General features: G+C 41.8%; 2 protein-coding genes across 2 annotated transcripts; both read left to right on the forward strand.

Annotated features, from left to right (window-relative positions):
• The first annotated feature begins 638 nt into the window (after positions 1-638).
• Positions 639-6,377, forward strand: bag3 (BCL2 associated athanogene 3). The gene is made up of 4 exons (XM_050070492.1): positions 639-930; positions 3,413-3,748; positions 3,848-4,201; positions 4,312-6,377. Exons 1-4 carry the CDS (start codon positions 730-732, stop codon positions 5,158-5,160), a joined length of 1,740 nt encoding a protein of 579 aa, XP_049926449.1. The 5' UTR covers positions 639-729; the 3' UTR covers positions 5,161-6,377.
• A 778-nt stretch (positions 6,378-7,155) lies between these two features.
• On the forward strand, positions 7,156-20,969 carry inpp5f (inositol polyphosphate-5-phosphatase F). Its single transcript, XM_050072066.1, has 20 exons — positions 7,156-7,649; positions 9,459-9,539; positions 10,050-10,186; positions 10,935-11,063; positions 11,246-11,413; positions 11,516-11,572; positions 11,939-12,137; positions 12,367-12,546; positions 12,798-12,865; positions 13,236-13,360; positions 13,467-13,544; positions 13,716-13,836; positions 14,616-14,744; positions 15,007-15,124; positions 15,233-15,431; positions 15,532-15,603; positions 15,690-15,763; positions 15,948-16,076; positions 16,178-16,265; positions 16,433-20,969. Exons 1-20 carry the CDS (start codon positions 7,553-7,555, stop codon positions 17,583-17,585), a joined length of 3,402 nt encoding a protein of 1,133 aa, XP_049928023.1. The 5' UTR covers positions 7,156-7,552; the 3' UTR covers positions 17,586-20,969.
• The last annotated feature ends 103 nt before the right edge of the window (positions 20,970-21,072 follow it).

The following is a 21,072-nucleotide window of genomic DNA, read 5'->3' on the forward strand; positions in this document are numbered from 1 at the left end:
CACACCAGGTGTCCAAAAATACAGAAATCATCTGTCTATAACTGCAATCTCTGCATCTATAAAAAAAAATCCATGCACTGATTTCAGACCGTCTCCATCCAAGTGAGGATGAGTTTTTTTGACATTTACTAGTATTTCCCTTAGTATGAGGCTAAATTGGAGTAGTCCAGTGATTAAAGAAGATCTGTCATTAGAGGTGTCACTGTGCCCACACTGTTATCACACCACCAATGTTACGTAATTGTGTACCAAATTCTAGCAAAGCCAGACTGAGATCCCTTGGACAAGATTTATAATGTGGGAGTCTGAGTACATCTATTTGGGGAAAGCTTTTGTTATGAAAAAGCTCGGGATTCCCTTGACTTATACACAGAAATCTGTTTTAGAGCAGGGGTGCGGGGACGCATAGGGGTCAGTGAAGGGTGCTCCAGGGTGTCCCAGGAATAATAAGATCCAGCAGGAGACAATATGACCAGCAGCCACTCTCTCCACAGCTGCAACGAATATCCGCCCGAGTGCGGCTCCCTGGGAAAAATGTAATGCAGATCAGATTCAGAGGTTTACTTTGTGTCTATGTTGGGGGGTCTGCGACATAGCGGGTTTGGGAACCCATGCCACAGTATCCAGCGCTGTCCGCCCCCAACATTAACCCGGCTATTTCGAGAAACTTCCAGCCCACTTTTACACGTCACTTCAAGGAATCTTTAAAGCGTCCGTCGCCTGTATAAAATGTTTCAGTACTCGACAGCCAGCAGCAACATGAACGGCATGAAGACACAGTCGCCGATAATGACAATGGCCAACAATGACAACGACCCTCTCCCCCTCGGCTGGGAAGTCAAAATTGACCCTCAGACTGGGTGGCCCTTCTTTGTGGATCACAATAACCGCACGACAACCTGGAATGACCCGCGACACGACACGAAAAAGGTAACGTATGAGAGCGGCGGGATAAAGTTGGGTAGTCGATGTCAACGGCTAACGGCTGTAAAACTCTTAAACGGCTATTTTTTACGTGTAGAGCAACGTCGGTAACAGCGCGTGTACTGTTGCGCTGTTATAGAAAAGCGTTATGCTACATCACTGTAATATTAATCTTGTTGACTGTAGGCCTTGTTTGGCACCGTCACCTCCCCCTCACAGACAGCTCATAAGCCTATTATAACGGGTGATCAACCCCGTTATGTTCCCGTGTCATGATCTAACACTATTATTACCCGATGACTCACTATGCAGTATGTAAAGGCTACCTATGATGGGCTTCCAGTATTTTAATAACGTGTCTTTCACGGTGGCAAACACTGCGACGTCCAGCTCATATTAAACTTTTTCCCTTACAAGGATTGAGGCTGGTCCAGTTCACTTTGGCCTGTGGAGTATTAACTGAATGATAGAGGCGCTGGCTGCCACAGCATGTCGTGTTCAGCTGTGTTTAATACATGTTGTGAAAGCACACAGGTCTGCAGAGACAACCCGTGGGCTGAAGTTAACCTCACAGGCTTCCACAGTTGGTAATCTTTAGCCTCGTAGACAGACACTGTTGTCCAAAGTTAGTGTCCCGAAGAATCTGCTAGAAAGACACAGCTGTCAGAGGATAAAATTGGTGCAATGGTGCTGGCAGTGTGCAGTGTCCCACACTGAAATGGCAGAGGGCAAAGGGTCGTTCACAGCTACTTCATAACTTTTGTCCCGCAGGGAGCATGCCACTGGCTTACGTATGAATGCAGTTTTTGCTCTGTGGTTAGTTGTTTTTAATTACCAGAGGTAGAGCTACAATCACTTTTCAGATGCATCATTGACAGAGTGCTGAACTATCAGTAGACCTGTTGCTTGTACCCCTCCATAGCTGTCACTGGCAGGTGTCTAGTCACCATTGTGAGAATGATAAAATAGACTTTTTCTAACTTGGCGACTGGAAATTTGCAACATTATTCCTGATGAGTCTCACTGTCAAACATCCAGCAGCGTGTTGATAGTGCCAGTGTTGTACTTAGTGAGATATTGTGCTATTTTTATTTCCTGCAACAGCAAGTCCCCAGCAAGGACTTACTTTTAGTTTTTTAAGCAAACAAATGTATTCTTGGTTTATTTATGTTCTTTTTCACGAGACTAGACTAGAACAGGCGTGGTCAAAAATGACTGACAAGGAAGATATACACTGTCATTCATGTGAATACAAAAATAATACTAATATTGACTCTTTCGTCGTTGTGAAATTTGTCAAAGGGTGGAGCATAGCCCACACAGCACAGTTCTCTCTTTATGTATGACACAATGATCATTAGCTAATGAAATATTAGCTTTGAGGGTGTGCCAAACTATTGTGAGCAGGATCATTTAGCCAGGTGAATGATGTCACCCAGATTGTGGAGCAAAATATCACAGCCACTGTCTGACTGGATGTTAGCTTAAGTCCATGTTAATCAGACAAGTCAATTTTATTTATTAAATCCTCAAAGAGGTGATACATTTGGCATCCCTCTGTGGAAATGTCACATTTTAACCCATAACCTTTGCAGTAATCTCAGGACTGAGAGAACTTTCCTATGACAAATACCTCCAAAAACGTCTTTTGCGTGTATTATTATGTCTGTGGTAAGTTTTTGCAGAGAACATGTTTGGCTGCACATATGCATATACGTATGTTGGATTTATTAAGGTTCACTTGCAGTTTTGGATGTACTTAATTTAAATGTAAATCTCTTAGTGGAGGAGTGCCTATGCAAATCACTAGATGAAAGGGATGTTACAGCTTTTCTCAACTACGTGAGAGAAGCTTGGTTAAAAATACTCTAGCATTTTGTTAGTTTTAATAGTTTTTATAGCTTCCGATTTAGCAAAACATGCCAGTCACCTGGAAACTTTTTTGATAATATCATAACAATTAATAATTGACTTAGGTTTGAGGATCATAATGTCAACTGTCTAAATTTTTTTTTTTTTCTGACATTTTTATTGAGTTTTCACAGATACATCAACAGTACAAACACACTGACAAAGAAGTGATACAGTACAATACACAAACCAATTAAAAATGTAAAGTAACAATAATTGGTTGTCTGGTACTGTTTTACTATTGAAATAAGGGTCTTCAAATTAGGCATTCTTTCAGCAGGTGTCATGTCTCATGTAAATGTTCCATTTTTTTCCCCAGTTCTTTTTCAATGTATTCTCCTTAAATCTGAATTCTTTAATATTTTTAATATAAGTAGAGAAACCAGCATCAGTGTTGCCTATAATGTTAATATAAAGGTATTTAAGTGCTAGTAGAGTAGTAATTAAGTTGCTTTCCTTTGCTGGATCTTGTAATAGCAACAAATGAAAAGATTCTTGGTGTTAACTGCTGTAAAGGTATCATTACTGGTGATTTCACATTTTAAATTTTATCTACATACTACTGGCTGTGTTTCAGGTCAGAGAAGTGTCAGCAAATGGACCCAACATACCACCAGAACCAAGCCCTCAGGAGACACAGAAAACCTTTGTGAGGGAGATGAAACACCCTATTTTGCGCCCAGGATATGTTCCTATCCCAGTCTTCCACGAGGGCGCCGAACTGAGGCAGCAACAGCATCCATGTTATTCCTACATCCAGCCAACCACTGCACAGAATATCCGGTCAGACGGGCGCACACCTTCCCCAACATTAGGGCTCCACTGCAGGCCCAGATCACCTTTACATGGAGCCTCGGATAGTTGCTCTGCTGAGCCTATAAAGGCCAGCTCGCCTGTTACACAGACAGCAGAGGTGGGATTTGAGTATGCATGCTGCAATACTGTCTCATTTGTATGCACAAAAATGACCAAATACTGAATTTTCACTGTTTTAATTTGATATATTTTCAAGGTTTACACTGCCCCGCATCATCACCAACCCCAACGGCCCAGCAGCACTGGTCTTCAAGCAGGTTACATCCCCATCCCGGTGATCCATGAGGGTGGAGGAGGCCAAACACAAACACAGGCTCAGTTAAATCCTTCTGTCTACTCTCAGCGCACCCCCTACTCAGAGCACCAGCAGCCCTATCATCGCCTTCAGACCGACGAATGGCCTGGTTACTCTGCAGCAATGCAGCCTCCCCGGGAAAGAGCTTCTCCGATACTGCTTCCCCAGCATCGTGATGCTTCGTCTATTCACCTCCAACCTCATATTAGAAGCCAGTCACCTATTGTAACACAGGTGCTTGGAGAAAGGCCACAGGTAATTTATTTTTGTGTTTTTTCACTTGGATTTTTCTTGGTTCAGAAATGTTTGATTTTCATGTCAGTATGTGTTGACCTACATTGTGACGACTTCTTTTTACTTCTAAGGCTCAGCAGCATGTCCTCACAAGAGACCCGCCCCAGAAAATGGAGCAGGAGCACCAAAGCACTCAGCAGAAACCCGAGATCACGCAGCTCCCCCAGCCAATGCACACAGAAGCTGACATCCCAAAGCCTCAACAACCTCAACCCTTCCAACAGCCTCCACCTCAGCAACCTCAACCGTTCCAACAGCCTGCACCTCAGCAACCTCAGCAGTTCCAGCAACCTCAGCAATTTCAGCAGCCACAGCAGTTTCAGCAGCCACAGCAGTTTCAGCAGGCACCACCTCCAACATCTCCACAGTCTCAGCATCCTGAACAGTTACTGCAGTCGCAGCAACAGTTCCAGCAGCCCCAGAAACCTGAGCAACCACAACAACATACTGCAGATATCACGGTTCAAATACCTCCAAAACCTGAAGCCCAGGACATGGCACCTGTTCCCCCAGAGGTCCCACCTGCAAAGGTTGAGGCTGAACAGGCTGCTCAGTGCCCAGTTCACCCAGGCTTGGCTAAGGTGCAGCAGATAGTTGAACGGGTTGCTAAACTGGAGCACGAGGTGAAATGTTTTGATGGAAAGAAGAATGATAAGAAATATTTGTTACTCGAGGAGCTGCTGACCAAAGAGCTCTTAGCACTGGACTCGGTTGACCCAGAGGGTCGTGCAGATGTACGGCAGGCAAGACGGGATGGAGTCCGTCGTGTTCAGACCATACTGGAAGAACTGGAGCAACTGGAGGAGCAGCCAGCCAGGCCTGCCAGCCAGGCTTCGATGGAGGGAGACAACCAGACGCAGAAAGGAGAGCCCAGAATGATCACCACGGAGAATGTTGAGCTGGCAAAGGAGATATCATAATGACTTCACACTTCATAATCAAGAGGAGAGCAGGATAACCTGCTGTATATTTGACAGTGAACAAGTCTGCTCTGGCTAACTCCTCCTCCTCTATCTACAGCATTTGTGGAAGTTGCATGCATTGATTAACAGTGTTGGTATTTCCTGCCATTCAGCACATAATTGATGGTAGCTCAGTGCAATCATGTTTTTCAAGCCAATGTTGTTGCCTTCTATGTTGTGCCAATGTCTTCATAATAAGACAGCTGTCATGATCAAGGTGTTGACAACAATTTCTAGTCACATTAAAGTTTGAATAAGAGGCCTTTATCAATAAATGGAAGAAAAGTAGAAGTATTTTCTTAAGAAATATGTGTGGTTGCCTTTTGTCTTGATCAAATATTGTATGAAGCTTTTCTTAATCCAGCCAGTGGATCAGTTAGTACATGAGTGCAAACATTGGGGCTTTAAAGCAGAACTCACTGCAAAACTCAGTCAACAGAGAAGCATTTTCCCCTTTATAGCCACATGGCCATGTTGGAGCTGCTTTGTCACAGAACACAGTGAATATGTTTATTAGATGCTGCTTTTTGGTGCATTACTGATTTTGCTGTCTTTGCACTTTGCCATCATTGAAATGTATCATGCTGAACAATCAGCGGCACTTCATTTGAAATATATAAGTTACACAAGTTTTGATTGACGTGTTTGTATGTGCATTGGTTTACTTGTTATCTCAAAACATTATATCAGTATTTATATCATTATATAGTATTTTGGTACATTTATGAATGTGTAATGACAAATGGAGGTGAGATGTGAATCTTTCTCAAGATGTCAGACAATCAGCACCTGGTGCTAATGAGGAATCACAGTCGTCAGAATGTATAACTACCACAGCCACAATCTGTAACAACACTAACCCAAAAAACGTCCTGAAAGCCTTACAGATGCCAACTGTGAGACAGTGCCCAATTCTTTAAGAGATGGAGTGCAAGAACACTTCAATCCGTCTTTTAGATAGGTCCAAAATTACTTTCAAGATAACCCTGCTGTTTGTGTCGTAATTTGTCTCTATAATACGATCATTAACCATCTGTAAGGTCAGGCCACTGCCTAACACACCTTTAGAAATTATGGATTGTGGTTTTTTGTTGATCACTGTTTATGAGTAGCAGGATGATGCATTGTTGAAAACAAGTCACGTTGGTATGTTTGAAAATAAAATGTATTTGACATGGATCTTGACTGATATTTGGGTTCCCTCACATTCTTCTAAGTATTTTTTATATAGGATCATGTTAGTAGTCCTTAGTTGTTTTCAGAGCATAAGGAATGATGCTGGCTTTAACTGTGTATATGCAGTAGACCTAATACTGAATTTAAAGTATGTTTACTCCCTGCCAAAATAATTCATATTTTAATAATGTATGAGTATGCGTGTGCTCCACATTTGGATCTGAAGATGTGTCCCTGACCCAGTCTTCAGCTGTCTGGCTTAGTTTTCCACTGAAGAGCTTTCAATGGTAAGATTAATGTCTGTATGAGGTCAGCTGCTCCCTGCCTTTTCCCTCAGAGCCCCACTGAGTCATAACTGAGAACATTTTTGCTGCCTTATTCCTAGGAGGGTGGGGACACTGAAAATGTGTGAGTGGTGTGGTTTGCGCTTTTTTTATACAAATGATCCCAAATTTAAATATTAGGAAAGGGGCTTCATTACTTTTGCTTGATGGTTGTTTTATGAATATTTGATAAATGAATATCCCCAGATTTGCTGTCAGGAAACAAAGGATGCTGAAGCTGTGACGTGCTTTCCCTGACATGATTTAATTAAAAAAAAGCCTCATATTCTTAATTTTCACTTTCACCAGAATGGGAAGTGCAGTTAACATACGAAGTCTTCAAAATAAAATAACACTTAAGCACATAGTTAATAATTACAGTAATCGTTGTAGTGACTTGTGTAAACAGTGTCTCTGTACAATACCTGTACGCCGGCGATGACGGAACACATCACGTGCCATTGTTTAGAGCAGGAAACTGTCGGTTACGTTGTGAACTGTACGCAGCAGCTGCTGGGACACCGTCTCACTCATTGATGTGTCTTTGGCTTTACTCTGTCCAGCATGACTGTGGGAAGGACTGCTTCTCCAGTTGAAAGGGAATTTAATTACCAGTATGCGTAGAAGTGGAATAAACAAATCCGACACGCATCCAGCTGCTGCCGCTAGCTCGCGAGGTAACGTTAGCTAGCCGCCGTAGCTCACCAGCCTGTGGGGAACGAGCTAACCGTAGCTAGCCAGTCACTCTCTGGCTAGCTACAGTTAACCTCCAAGACGTGGAAGTTGATAATTGCCTGTACCTGGCTGCCGAGCCAGCTTGTTACCGGTTTTGTGTAACGTAAAGGGACAACATGGAGCTGTTCCAAGCCAAAGACGAGTACATTCTTCAGAGCGGGGACCGTGCTCTGTGGTGCAGCCGAAAAGACGGGACCATGACCGTCAGACCTGGTATGTACTGGATGACAGCTTTCTTCGCTGCAGCCGGCCATTTACCTGAAACTACATCTATTGGCTATAAGAGTGAAATAAACGCTATTTCTTGACCTGCCTTGAGTTGACAAACGTTATGATACTGATGGTTTTGTCACCATGTCTATGAAACACCTCAGCGGTTTAGTCTAATCTCCTACTCCTAATTGTCACCGATTAATATCTGAAATAAATGTAATCAAACTGCTCTATTTAGCCAGCTGCGTCAAAGAAAACAAGTTGTTCGTTATAAAGGAAGGATGGAAAATATTGAATGCGCCATTCCTATGTCTTTAAATCATCGTCCTAGCTTTCATTCCGGGAGTGCCAACACCCCAAACAGATTTCAAAGTTCTTGCTTTGCTTCTTATGTTACACACTGAAGGGTAAATTTGACTCCTCAGTTCTTCTGTAGAACAAACAGACACATTACAGCACTGTGAGGAGGTGGGAAAACAGAAATTCACCTTTTATATGATACGCTTCACTTATGACATCTTAAAGTATGTATTATGCTGGTAAAGTGAATTATTAGAAAACTACAATACCATTATGGTGTATTGTAGTTAGTTACAATATATACAGGTTCACACCAGCAGTTTGTAAAGCTCCTGGCATTACACCTTAGCCACATTGCTGAAGTGCTGCTGCAGCTCATAGCTGTGACAAAGCCATGATTTTATATTGAATGAATCACAGTGGACTGTGGGAATTACATATTCCCGTCTTAAGTGGAAGAACTGCTGAACTAAAAGAGAAGTTTCATTAGTCACCAGAAGGCAGTGCATGTTCTCCTCTGTGTCAGTTGAAGTTGTATGGCTGTGCAGCCATCCTGAACAGGTTTTTAGTTGCACCACTCTTTCATTATTTAATTGGAAAAAGGGTTTCCACTCCTCGCTGGGTTTCCACTCCACTCTCAAGCTCACAGTGAAGTCTTTCCATGATATTACACCTTCTGAGTGAAAGTGTGGTATTAGTTGTTAGCATTGTTGTATTTTGTTTTGTTCCTGTGAGACTTTTCCTGTGGGACGCTTTACAGACTGTTCCCCTGTACATGAAATGTTCTGGCTGGTGGAACAGGAAGAGTCATTGTCTGAGGCTGCCTACAGTTGGTGTACTCCACCCGTAGCCACACCCCTCACACTTTTCCAATTTCCTCCCCTATGATGTCTAATCGGTCACCAATGCTAGGCATTCCAGTTTTTCTTTTAGTTATTGAGTCTGTGCATTGCTATAACTGACCTAAGACTTGACCTGCTGTTTTAAAAAAAGAAGACAGGCTAGTTCTTTTTGTCTCCAATCAAATCACACTTTTCTTCAATAGGCACTTTCAACACTAGACTGTTTTAGTGTAGCTGTACTTTTAATGCAAATCTGCAGGAAGAATGACAGATGTATAACACTGATACAGATTTAGTGGGATCTATGGGTTGTTGCAGCGTTTACCCCAGCTGCAATTTCTAGATCGAGGTTACACATGTTTTACTGGGTATTAAATATAACTTTTGGTATGATAACAGGAAATCACCCAACCACAACTGTTTTGAGGTACTTTCTGTGTGGTTAAGCTCTTCGTGTGACTATTAAGCTTTTTCTGACACTAAAGGTGCACATGCTCAAACCTTTCAAGCAATGACCCGAGGCCTCAATAAACAAAGTGGCCTATCTGACTCTATCCTAGCATGTGTAGTTTTTGACCCTGGCTGCTTATCTGGCCTCAAGCATATCTTGCTGAGTAGTCCTGCTACACCACTGTTGTGATGTTTCATCTTAATGTTTCTATTTCAGCTACAGACCTGTTGTTAGCTTGGAATCCAGTGTGTTTGGGTTTGGTAGAAGGTGTCATCGGAAAGATACAGCTTCACACAGGTAAGTGGAGAATGAAAATGTCACCCTCAGCTGTTTTTTTGCTTTTGCACAGAGCACACACATTCTTCCCAGTATTTCCCATCTGTGTGCAGTGGACACTTGAGTTACCAAATCATCCGGTGCGAGGCATGTTTCTTACTCACCATGAAATGTGTGAAAAAATGTGTTAAAGTACTTTGAGATGTGTGTAGTTATGAAGAGGAGTGAGCTGAAAGCGATGATTCAATTGATGATAATTCTGATTTTGTTGATGGTTTGCCTCTGTGGGCCTCAGGGTAGAAAGTCTGAGATTACACCCTCCACAAGAAAATATATGAACAGTTATATCTGATTCTACTAATTCAGGTAGATTAACATGGTTTGTGTATTTCTTTACCAGATGTCTTGTGTTACCTTATTAAAAATCTGCAGTTAATGGCTGGTGTACAGCTGCTTTCTTCACACCTTTCAGAATGTGAAGAATTCTGCACCCATGACGCAACTCCCCCTTCTTCTTTCTCCTCTTGGCAGACCTTCCTCTGGGCCTTGTATTAATCCGTCAGAAAGCACTGGTAGGCAATCTACCAGGCAACCACAAAGTCTACAAGATTACCAAGATAGCTGTCATTCCTCTGTCTGATGAAGAGCCTCAGGAGCTTGAGCTGGAGGTGTGTACACTGATGCTGTAATGAGACATGAGCAGCGGTGTTCATGTACTTGTGTTTTTAATTATTGCACTCAGCTCTCCTGACGATGATTCTAACAGTGCTTGTGAGGACCCTAAATTGTTATTTTATGTGCCCAAAAATACCCTGTATGCGTCACCGTATGATTCATCTCTGATGGGCTGACAGTGCTGCAAAATGAGTTGTAGACTTAATATTATTATTACTATTATTAAAAGATGTTTTTATTTTCACCCAGACATTTAGAGTGAAAATTAGATGCAGACATTTGATCATTGTAATAGATAACAAAGGAAGTTGAATATTGCTAAGATTTCAGTCTTTCAGGGGAGCTTCATGGATGGTGAGACAGAATATTTTCAAGTGAGTAAATATGGAGGAGGATTGTTGCTGGATAGGCTTTTAGACCCCATCCTGTTGTACATTGTGCTTGTACTCCAGAATGATCATTCCATCCCTATTGTGCCTAGAAATCCTATAGATCAATGTAGCTGTTAGATTGTTTATGAAAATGAAAACTGCGTAGAGTACTGTATTGTTTTGTGTTTCAGTTTTTGGCTGTTTGTAGCGGGTAGTAATAACATTTTTTTGTTAATTTGCTGTTTTAAGAATTTAAAGGTGGTATTAAATTCAGTTATAAAATCCTCGCCAAATTGTTTCTTTAACTTTATAAATATCACCACCATGTGCATGTACTTGCATACATTTGATAGAGGATCCTCTTTTGCAGCTTTGCAAAAAGCATCACTTTGGAATCGACAAACCAGAGAAACTGGCCCAGTCTCCCGACGACTCAAAGTTCTTGATGAAAACCTTCAGCCAGATCAAATCTAATGTAGCTGTGCCGATCAAGAAAAAGGTATTTTTTTGTTGTCCACTTCTTAAAAAATGTTTCTGTCATCCTCAGACCAACACTCTGCTTTTCCTATCTTCGGGGCTTTTAAGGGCTGTGAAGTTCTGGAGGGATTTTGTTTTCTTTGCTTTTCAACTTAGCGCTCTTTTCTATCCACACACCCAATCCAGTATTCCCCTGCCTTCCAGGTCAAAGAAAATAAAGAGAAGGAGCGTCTGGAGAGGCGGCTGCTAGATGAGCTGTACAAGATATTCATGGACTCAGATTCCTTCTACTACAGCATGACCTACGACCTGACAAACAGTGTGCAACGCCAGGGAGACTCGGATAAATCCGGCTTACCCCTGTGGAAGCAGGTGTGGAGAGGAACACGTCTCACAACTTGTTATATTTTACATATTTATACAGCAAAAACCCTTGAATGTGTGATTGACAGTAACATTTATTCTTTGTGAAAGGTGGATGACCGTTTCTTCTGGAACAAACACATGATCCAAGACCTTATTGACCTTCAGGTAAATTATTCTTCCACACAGAAATAAGTTGGACAGTTACCATTTCTCTCATTTAAGAGTTCAGTAAATACACTTTTCTTCCACATTTGATTCATTGACAGTTGCTGCCATAGTGTTTTTCTTTACAGTTGTCAGCTCTGTGAGCATAGCTGGCTTTGCTGTGTAAGCAACGGTTGCGTGTGCTGATAATTATCAGAGCTTTATCAGGAGAGTATGAAAATACTCGGTGAATAAAAGGTCAACGGCTCTGAGTTAAGAAAGATTATCTACTTGGGATACTTGGTGTAAAGTGCTTCCTTATCAACCTAAAAACAGCATGTTAATCTTCTTGTCCTTGTGTTACTTTTAATTCTTTGAATGCTCCAGGTGCCAGAGGTGGACTTCTGGGTGACACCAGTCATCCAGGGCTTTGTACAGGTGGAGGAACTGGTGGTGAACTACAACGAGACATCCGATGACGAGAGGAGCAGCCCTGAGACTCCACCACAGGAGATCACCTGCGTTGATGACATACATCCTCGCTTCACTGTGGCCCTGATCTCCAGACGTAGCCGTCACCGTGCAGGTAGAGCTACGCTTACTGTCAGCTTGGCCCAGAGGAAGATCATGCCTGAACTCTGATTCAGCCCAAATATATAGCATATGTTTTGTAATTAAGACTCATTGTTGCAACTTCCAAATAGGGTTTCTTTGAATAACCTGGCAGACAATTTAGTTTTTATACTCTTCAAGTGAAGCATGATCTGTCATGAATAACCTGAATAGTGTTGATGTATTCTCCCTCTCTCCCAAAGGGATGCGGTACAAACGCAGAGGAGTGGATACCGATGGCCGTGTGGCTAACTATGTGGAGACAGAGCAGTTGATCCACGTGCACAGCCACACTCTATCCTTTGTGCAGACTCGTGGCTCTGTGCCTGTCTTCTGGAGCCAGGCAGGGTACCGCTACAATCCCCGGCCACGCTTAGAGAAAGGTCAGCAGAAATATGTTATCTTGCATTCAGTCCTGTAAAGAGGGTTTCTTAGAGGCTTTGTTTGAGTATAGTGGGCCATGCACTTCCATTTTTTTTATATAACTGTAGGTGAATTAAAAACTCTCTTAAGAAGACAGCAATTCAGTCTCCAAAGTAACAATGATGTAAACGTTTGCTAACTAGATTTCTTGGTGTCTTCATACAGATTCTGTTATACTGAAATCATTTGTATGCATATTTTTCTGTTTCAGAGGAGAAAGAAACAATGTCTTACTTTTCTGCTCACTTTGAGGAACAGCTTAAACTCTACAAGACCCAGGTGGGTTTGCTTTGCCAGAGCGTATGCTTGGATATGTGCTTAGCATAGTGATTGATTACTTGCATGCCAGTAGTAGTGGTAGTTTTTTAGACTGTGTTAACAAAGGTGTTGCTGTTGAGGTGCAGATATAAAGATGGTGCTTGGATGTAGCAGCCCTGTTATATAAGATTTTGAAAAGCTAAACTATTGGCTTTTTAAAAATTGCAAACTTAAATGTAGTCAACCATGTCCATGTCCAAGGTGCCACTAAAAGCATCAGTTTCCTTCCTCTAACACTGAACATCACAGTGTGTTTCCACAGGAAAAGCTAAGAGGGGAACATTTGTTATACACAAGGCTAAATGACAGCATTCTTTATTGTCTTCTTCAGGTCATCATTAACTTAGTGGATCAAAGTGGACGGGAGAAGATAATTGGCGATGCATATCTGAAACAAGTCCTGCTTTACAACAACCCAAACCTCACATACGTTTCATTTGACTTTCACGAGCACTGGTAAAAGAAAACACTCTCCTCAGCAACTTTTTCATGAATGTAGTAATTTTTTTTATACCACGCTGCATTTACTTCCCCTTTATGCTTCTTGTATCCTATTTCTCAGCCGAGGTATGAAGTTTGAGAATGTGCAAATACTGACAGATGCTATCTCTGATATCATCACTGACATGAAGTGGGCCTGGTAAGTGTCATGCATATTATTTTCTAATTTTAATTCCAGGTTTTCATAGGGGCATGTTTTGTTTTGATAGAAAACAACAATTAACTACTAGTAGGCTGCAGTGCATATTAGTAATCCTGTTTTTATTGGGCTATGAGATTGTAATCCTATGAATGTATCTTCCTCTGTCAGGGTGGATCAGGCCGGAGTCATATGCAAGCAGGAGGGCATCTTTAGAGTCAACTGTATGGACTGTCTTGACAGGACCAACGTGGTCCAGGCTGCTATTGCGCGCGTGGTGATGGAACAACAGGTGAGAATCAGTTCTTGTGCGGATCCAGGCAAAGAAATGAACTTACATTACTCACAGCACATAACATTTGTTATTATGTAGGTCTGCTGTACCTTGTAGGTGCTGCTTTCTTAATGTAACTTATTTTTTCCAATACCAGTGACCTTTTGGACTCAAAGTTATGTTGTTTCATATGAAACCTTAGTGCATATATAAGTAAATGTCATTCTCCTGGGTGCCCATCAAGTATGTAAGGAATAGCAATAATTAAATAGTTTTTCTGGGATAATACACATTAACAACTTTGCTCATCCTCATCAAATGTCACCATCACTTACTTATTTTATGACTGCTTTCTAAAACTAGGATTGCAAAATGCTCTGCCAAAGGTGTGAGCATGATTCTCCAGATTCACTTGGCAAAATGAATGTTTGTCTCTGTTAGTTTGTTTGCAGTTTGCTTACAGCTGATTACCGGCATCTGCATGTATTTGCTCATCAGATCACACACAGATGTCAGATCTGTGATGCTCGTACAGAACAGATATCAGAACAGATCTTGAGTGCACACCAACACAACCACAGTTTATTCTCCCAAAATATGTTAAGCTTTCTGTAAAATCCAGCTACACCACTCATCTTGGATTACATTTAATGAGCAAATATAAATGTAAATTGATTTAAATAAATAAAGGCTGACCTTCTCCACTGATGAAGTGTAAATTGAAAGAGAGACGTCATCATGTACTCACATTTTTAAGAGCATCCCTGTAGACAAAAATGTCTCTTGTGTTCCTGCAGCTGAAGAAACTGGGCGTGATGCCTCCAGAGCAGCCTCTGCCTCTCAAATGCTACAGGATTTATCAGATCATGTGGGCCAACAACGGAGACACCATCAGCAGACAGTATGCTGGCACAGCAGCGCTCAAGGTAACATAATTGTCTTTGCACACACGTTCACGTCTGAATCTCTGTTTGCTTAAACAAATTGTAGTGAAGCGTGCCATCTTTTGTTTTCAGTGGATAGTCAAAGCTGTTGTGACGCACTATTTCTCTAACAGTAGGAGTCATAAATTAACAGAGCATGACATATGATTAATAGGGACTGAGGGTTTTTTTTAACTTCAATGAGACTAAAATCACAGAGGCTCACGAGTCAAAAGTGTATTCAACAAACTATGATTGGTTTTAGGGAGATTTCACCAGGACGGGGGAGAGGAAACTGGCTGGTGTGATGAAGGATGGTGTGAACTCAGCCAACCGCTACTATCTGAACCGCTTTAGGGATGCTTACAGACAAGCGGTCATTGGTACGGAAAACAGACGCACATCATAGCTGTATATATGTATTCATACACAGCTTGTCCCAAAAGTCTGTCCCTAATTGACTCTTCTGAATCCTCTGCCTCTCCCTGCAGACCTAATGATGGGCCTGCCAGTGACAGAGGACCTGTACTCCATTTTCAGTAAGGAGAAGGAGCATGAAGAGAAGGAGAAAGAGAGCCAGAGGGGAGCGCAGGAGCAGGTTAGCCTCCTGCTGCAGACATACATGCAGCTTCTGCTGCCTGATGATGAGAAGTTTCATGGAGGGTGGGCCCTCATCAATTGTGACATGAGGTTAGTTTCTAGCTGCCCTGCCTTTTGTACTATTTATACTGAGTTTCTATTAATTGTGGAATTGCTCTTTTCACGACACCGTTTTCTCATTTCCCACCAGCCTTGTTGATGCAACCAACAAAGACGTGGATGTGCTGCTGCTTCTGTCTGACAAAGCCTATTACATTGCTTAGTAAGTCTGACTTTAAAATGTACCCACATTTTCTTGTAGAAATTGTTCTTATTTATTAATTTATGTTTGCATTTGTTTTGTTGCAGCTACGATGACGAAGCAGATAAAGTCAACCAGTACCAGCGCCTCAATTTGGAGGGTTTGGAAAAGATCGAAATTGGTAAGAAGTTAAGACTCAAAAGAGAAGTGAGGGTTCTCGTGCATTCACTGAGTCACACCACACTTCCTAAAAGTGTGCTTAACAGTTTCTCAGTAACCTTTTCAGCAATATCTGTGCTCATGATTCATACAAGGAAAGCACATCACTAAAAAATGGAAGTTATAAGTTGTGTTCTCTCTTTCAGGTCCCGAGCCTACGCTGTTTGGGAAGCCAAAGTTCTGCTGTATGCGTTTGCACTACAGGAGCGAAGAGACGAGTGGATACTTTCACACGCTGAGAGCAGCAACACGAAATCCTGAGGATGACGGAAAAGGTAGGATATAATTCTTTCAGTTCTTAAAATGGCCAGAAAAGGATACATGTAGATCAAACTCTGCAAATACTGATTGAGATTTACATTGTGACATATTCCAGACACATTACAATGCATAGCTGAGATGCTTCGCATAACTAAACAGGCCACAGGACTGGACCTGGTTGTGGTTGAAAAGAGGCTCGAGAGGTGAGTACTAACTTGTTGTCATTAACATGATTAGCATTAGTGTCTGTCTCGTTTTTGTTTTACATATTTAATTGAAATGAAAATAAACATTTGCAGCCATTGTACTTCAACTTTTAACCAATGACAAGAGCTGTGGGTGGCGTACTTATTTTGTATCTGTGTTACAGGCGGCAGAGTAAACCTCATGAGGATATAATGGGCATCCAGAACAGACCTGCTGACCAGGTCCAGGGTAGTTCTGGTCTGGCACAGGGCAAAAGCTTCCTCCTCAACAAATTCTCCTCGCTCAATCAGAAAGTCAAACAGACCAAGACGAACGTGAACATTGGCCCCTTCAAGCCACTTGGGAGGCTGGGCAACTTCTCGAAGCCTGATGTAAAAGTCAATTTCCTAAAGCCAACTATGCATGTCAACCTGTGGAAGTCAGACAGCAGCTTGGAGACATCAGATAACCCTGGCACAGGAGCCCTAAAAGATATCGGTGACGGGCACTCTGAAATCTCTGATGATTCTGACTCCTATAATTCTGACCCAGAGCACCCGTGTGCTGGTTCTTTAGAAAATGTGGACTATGTGCTGCCTAGCTGTGGCATTGTAGCATCAAACCCTCGACTGGGAAGTCGCTCACAGTCTATTGGCAGTGTGGAGCTAAATATCCCCTCTGTTATTCGGGTCACAGGCTGTGATGGGAAGCAGGAAAGCCCCTCACAAGTCAGTGATGACAAGTCCCCAGGGGCTGCCTCAGTGGCTGAAGAAGCCATTCTGATTGACTTTGGTACTCCCATTGATGCCTACTGCCACCAGTTTGTCCACGATGCGCAGACCAAACCTGTGGAGGTGTTTGGAGAGCTGCCACAAGCTGCTGTCCCCCCTCTCAACCCCGCGGTGCCTGTGCAAAATAAGACCCCAGCAGACACAGACAAGCAGCCAAGCTCGGAGCCACAGCCTGAGCCCCAGCTCCCCAGGCCGTCCCAGCTAGATGTCGACTCCACTACCTCCGCTTCCAACCTTCTCACCGTCCAGAAGCCCAGCTCTGCCGCCTCAGGAGGCTCTCAGAGGAGTCTGTGTTCACAGCTGGAAGGGAGCCTCGGCCCGTCACCTGCCGACAGCAACGGCAGCAGAGTGGTGTCCCCCTTTGCCAAGATCAAGAGCTCCATGGTCCAGGTAGCCAGCCTCACCCAGGCGGGACTTACCCAGGGCATCAACTTTGCTGTGGCAAAGGTACAGAAGAGCCCGGAGCCAGATACTGTCAATGAAGCCCAAGAGAGTGAGCTGAAGGCAATGTTTACACAGTGCCAGACCAGGATCATTCAGATCTAGTGCTTTCCTTGTAGCAGGATTTTGTAGTCGTACGTCGTGTAAAAACTTCCTGTATGGTAGCAGTAGCAAAAGCTTGCACATAGCGTCACTACTCGGCCAAGAAATGCGCTCCTAAATTTGCCCTTTAGTTAAACTTGCCCATGTTAGTGATGACTCTTGTACAGAACTTAGACATATATATTTAAGCCCAATATGACAGTGACCATGTTTACATGCACATAATTATGGATTCCCTTATTCTCAAGAGAGCACCTACTGTCCGGTCCAGTTTTTTGACATGAGGGACTTTTAGCAGATATCCCTTTTGCCATGCAGCATTGCACAGTGTCAAGTATTTAAAAATTAATTGCTGTCATATTCCTTTACTATAGAAAATGCAAAAGGGGAGATTCCATGACATTTCTGATGTAAATGTCTTAGAACCAGTACTGAGTACCTAGGCTGAGCACGAAAATGGTATATGGTCAATGTTTATGTGTTTGGGGACTCTGTTACAATACCCATATTCAGTACAGCACACTACATTTGATTGAGATAAGTGTATGTCCATTTAAATTATAAATCACTCCACAAATATTGCTACTGTTAAAAGTACAACTGCACGATATGCGAAACAAATCATACTGTGATTATTTTCACAGATATTGTTCTTGCAATATGAGTCACAATTTTAGTGGGAATGGTAATTTTTGCATTTCATTTTTACAGAAAAAATATTTAATGTGATTTTTGCTGAGGTTTGTACCAAAAGCATGTTCCCTTGGGTCTGGAAAATGATTTGTAGGCCGAGGTATCTCTAGCGCCACTGTGCTTCATTTATAATGGCATGTTGTGACACCTTTTACCTTTTATCAAAAAATTGCAGCACGTGTGATGTGGATATTGCACTTGGCCATATTGCGATTTCAATAATATTTTGATTAATTGCGCAGCCCTTGAAGTAAATTGTTCTCTTTAAGTAGTTTTCTTATCAAAGTCCAAGTATATTCTCATTATTATTACCATAAGAGTCAAATGACAATACATGAGAGGATGTTTAGGTTTTCAAGATGTTTTAAACTCATTTTTTTGTGCATGTAAACATGTCACTATAAGTCTGACATGTTACTTTACCCGCAGTGCTTGCATGTGAGGTTAACGGTAACTGATTTTGACATGGCAGGTAAACATTAATTGTATGTTGAAAGACCAACTTCGACTTTATCATGTACTGTACGTCACCCTGTATGTGCAGGTCACGTATTGGCATTTGTGATATAGACCTCGTAATAACCCTCAATTTGTAACAGTTGTTGTAGAATCCGACCAAATACTTTTTTGTGATTGCTGAAGAAGGACAATTCTGTGTTAACTATTACCCTTTGTATAGCTGTCAGAATCTAGCCAGACGACATACTGTACGTAGCTATCCTATGTAATATCAATGTTGTCAAGTGTAACTTAGAAGATATACTGTTAGAGAAATAATGACTACACAAGACCTTGGTAAGAGTTTCCTGGTTGTTGATATGTACAGTGAGTATTGTATGTTTATCTGTTCCCTGAGTAGAGCCTTCCCTTGAGCTTTTTGTATCGATGGCAGGGTGGCATCTTAATACGTTCAAAGAGGTATGAGCATTATATTTTGAAAATAAGGCCCAGTACCGTCATTGCTAACCAGGAACAACCAGAAAACTACTGGTTGGAGTTGTTTTTGATAGAGAAGTGTAACTAAAAGCAACTATTCTGCTAATGGTTGCATTAATTATCTGAGGGTTTGTTTGAACTGAGTCCTCGGCCAGCGTTGTGCATTGACGTTGCATGTTTGACAAAAACAGAAGAGTAGCATATAGTAGGTATATATGCAATTGCACCCATCCAATTATTAGGACACACTGACGCTTTATGCACTCCCCAAACTGAAAGCATATTTGCCTTAACAGGGAATTGAAGTGGGATTATGTATATCAGGTATTTATGGCAAAATCTACCTTTTTAAGTCCATCCTTACATGTTACATTTGGTGTACTGTATAAAAGATCATTATCAGGGTTACTGTACGTCATCAAGCTTTATCTTGGGATATTTCATCCAGTGGCGCACATACATTCTCCATGGAAACGAGCAGGTTTTGGAGATGTAAGCAGATTGTTGGGTGTATGTACTGTACAGTTATGAGTGCGTTTGTGTGTTCAAGCATTCCTGCTGCTGCTGCTGCTGCTGCTGCTGCTGCTGCTGCTGCTGGTATTTAGGAGTGCTCACCTCAGAGCCCTGGTTATATTTATGTGCTATGAAGCCGTAAACGTTGTTATATTATACACATTTTTCCGTTAACCTCCAGAAGTGAGGTTTTGCCTCATGAGTCATCCGTTACACTCTACAGTTGTTGTCATTCAGTAAAAAAATGTCCCACATGACCTCCAGAGGAAATTATAATGGCTTCTTTGTCACACTGCTTTGTATATGGGTGTCTGTTTATGATAAATAATAATAATAATCTGGTTTGCCTTGTGCTGAAATATCCCAAGATCAACAGTCACATTTCATATTTTGTGTTACATTTGCTTGTTTTCTGCATTCAGCTTGCTCACCAGCAGATAAGGAGTGGGATACTTGTATATTGTGTCTGACTATTCTTGTGTTAAGTGAGATTGTAGCCTTGGCTGCTTTGTGGGTGCTACATTATAAAGTTATTGAACCTGCTGATAGTGTGTGGTACTGCCAAAGCTTTAAAGTAATAGCTGTAATGCAGAGTTTTAATGCAGAGGGTAAAAGGTGTTTTGTTTTTTTGTTTAACTTCCCGCAGGATTGCAAACACTGGAGCAGTTCTCAAGCAGAGCAGAAACTTAGTCTGTCCTATTCTGGCTGTGTTAGGCTAAAGGAACAGTCATCCTCAACATTCCCGATAGAGACCACAATGCTAGAGTATCTGGTTTTTATATGCAAAAGCTGGCAGTTAACATTTGATCCTGTATTTGCTGGGTGAGATTTTTCTCCTTTCCTTTCGTTTTCACACCAAGTGCTTTTGCAACCACCTCCTCATTTGTCGTCAGTGGTTGTCCTCTCCTCCCATTAGGACCATGACAAGTTATCATGTGACTTGAGGTCTTAAAGCATTTGATTTGCACTGTCTAAGCACATTTTCCAGCATTAGCACCGTTTCATCTGAATGTCTGTGGTCATGTCTTTCCTCCTTACCAACTGACTGTTGTCATTGTTTTCCACGGTGTACTGAGATTGTATTGTATATTAAAGTATCCTATTTATTCTTATCCTCTTTGGGGCGTGTTACTTGATAACAAAGTGCACTGTACACTTTTTGTCTAGGAAGATATTCCATTGGAATAAAAAATATGAGTGTACAAGTCTTGCATGAGGTTTATTGTCAAATCCATTAACAGGAAGTCTCCATGCCAGCATATTAAACCGTTTGCTCTTTATATGCTGGTTAGCTGAATGTAAACTGGCTCAAGAAGAAAAAGCATTACAAGAAATATTATCTGCAACT

The sequence above is a fragment of the Epinephelus moara genome, chromosome 19 (genome assembly GCF_006386435.1).
Source record: "Epinephelus moara isolate mb chromosome 19, YSFRI_EMoa_1.0, whole genome shotgun sequence".
NCBI classification, from domain to species: Eukaryota; Metazoa; Chordata; class Actinopteri; order Perciformes; family Serranidae; genus Epinephelus; species Epinephelus moara.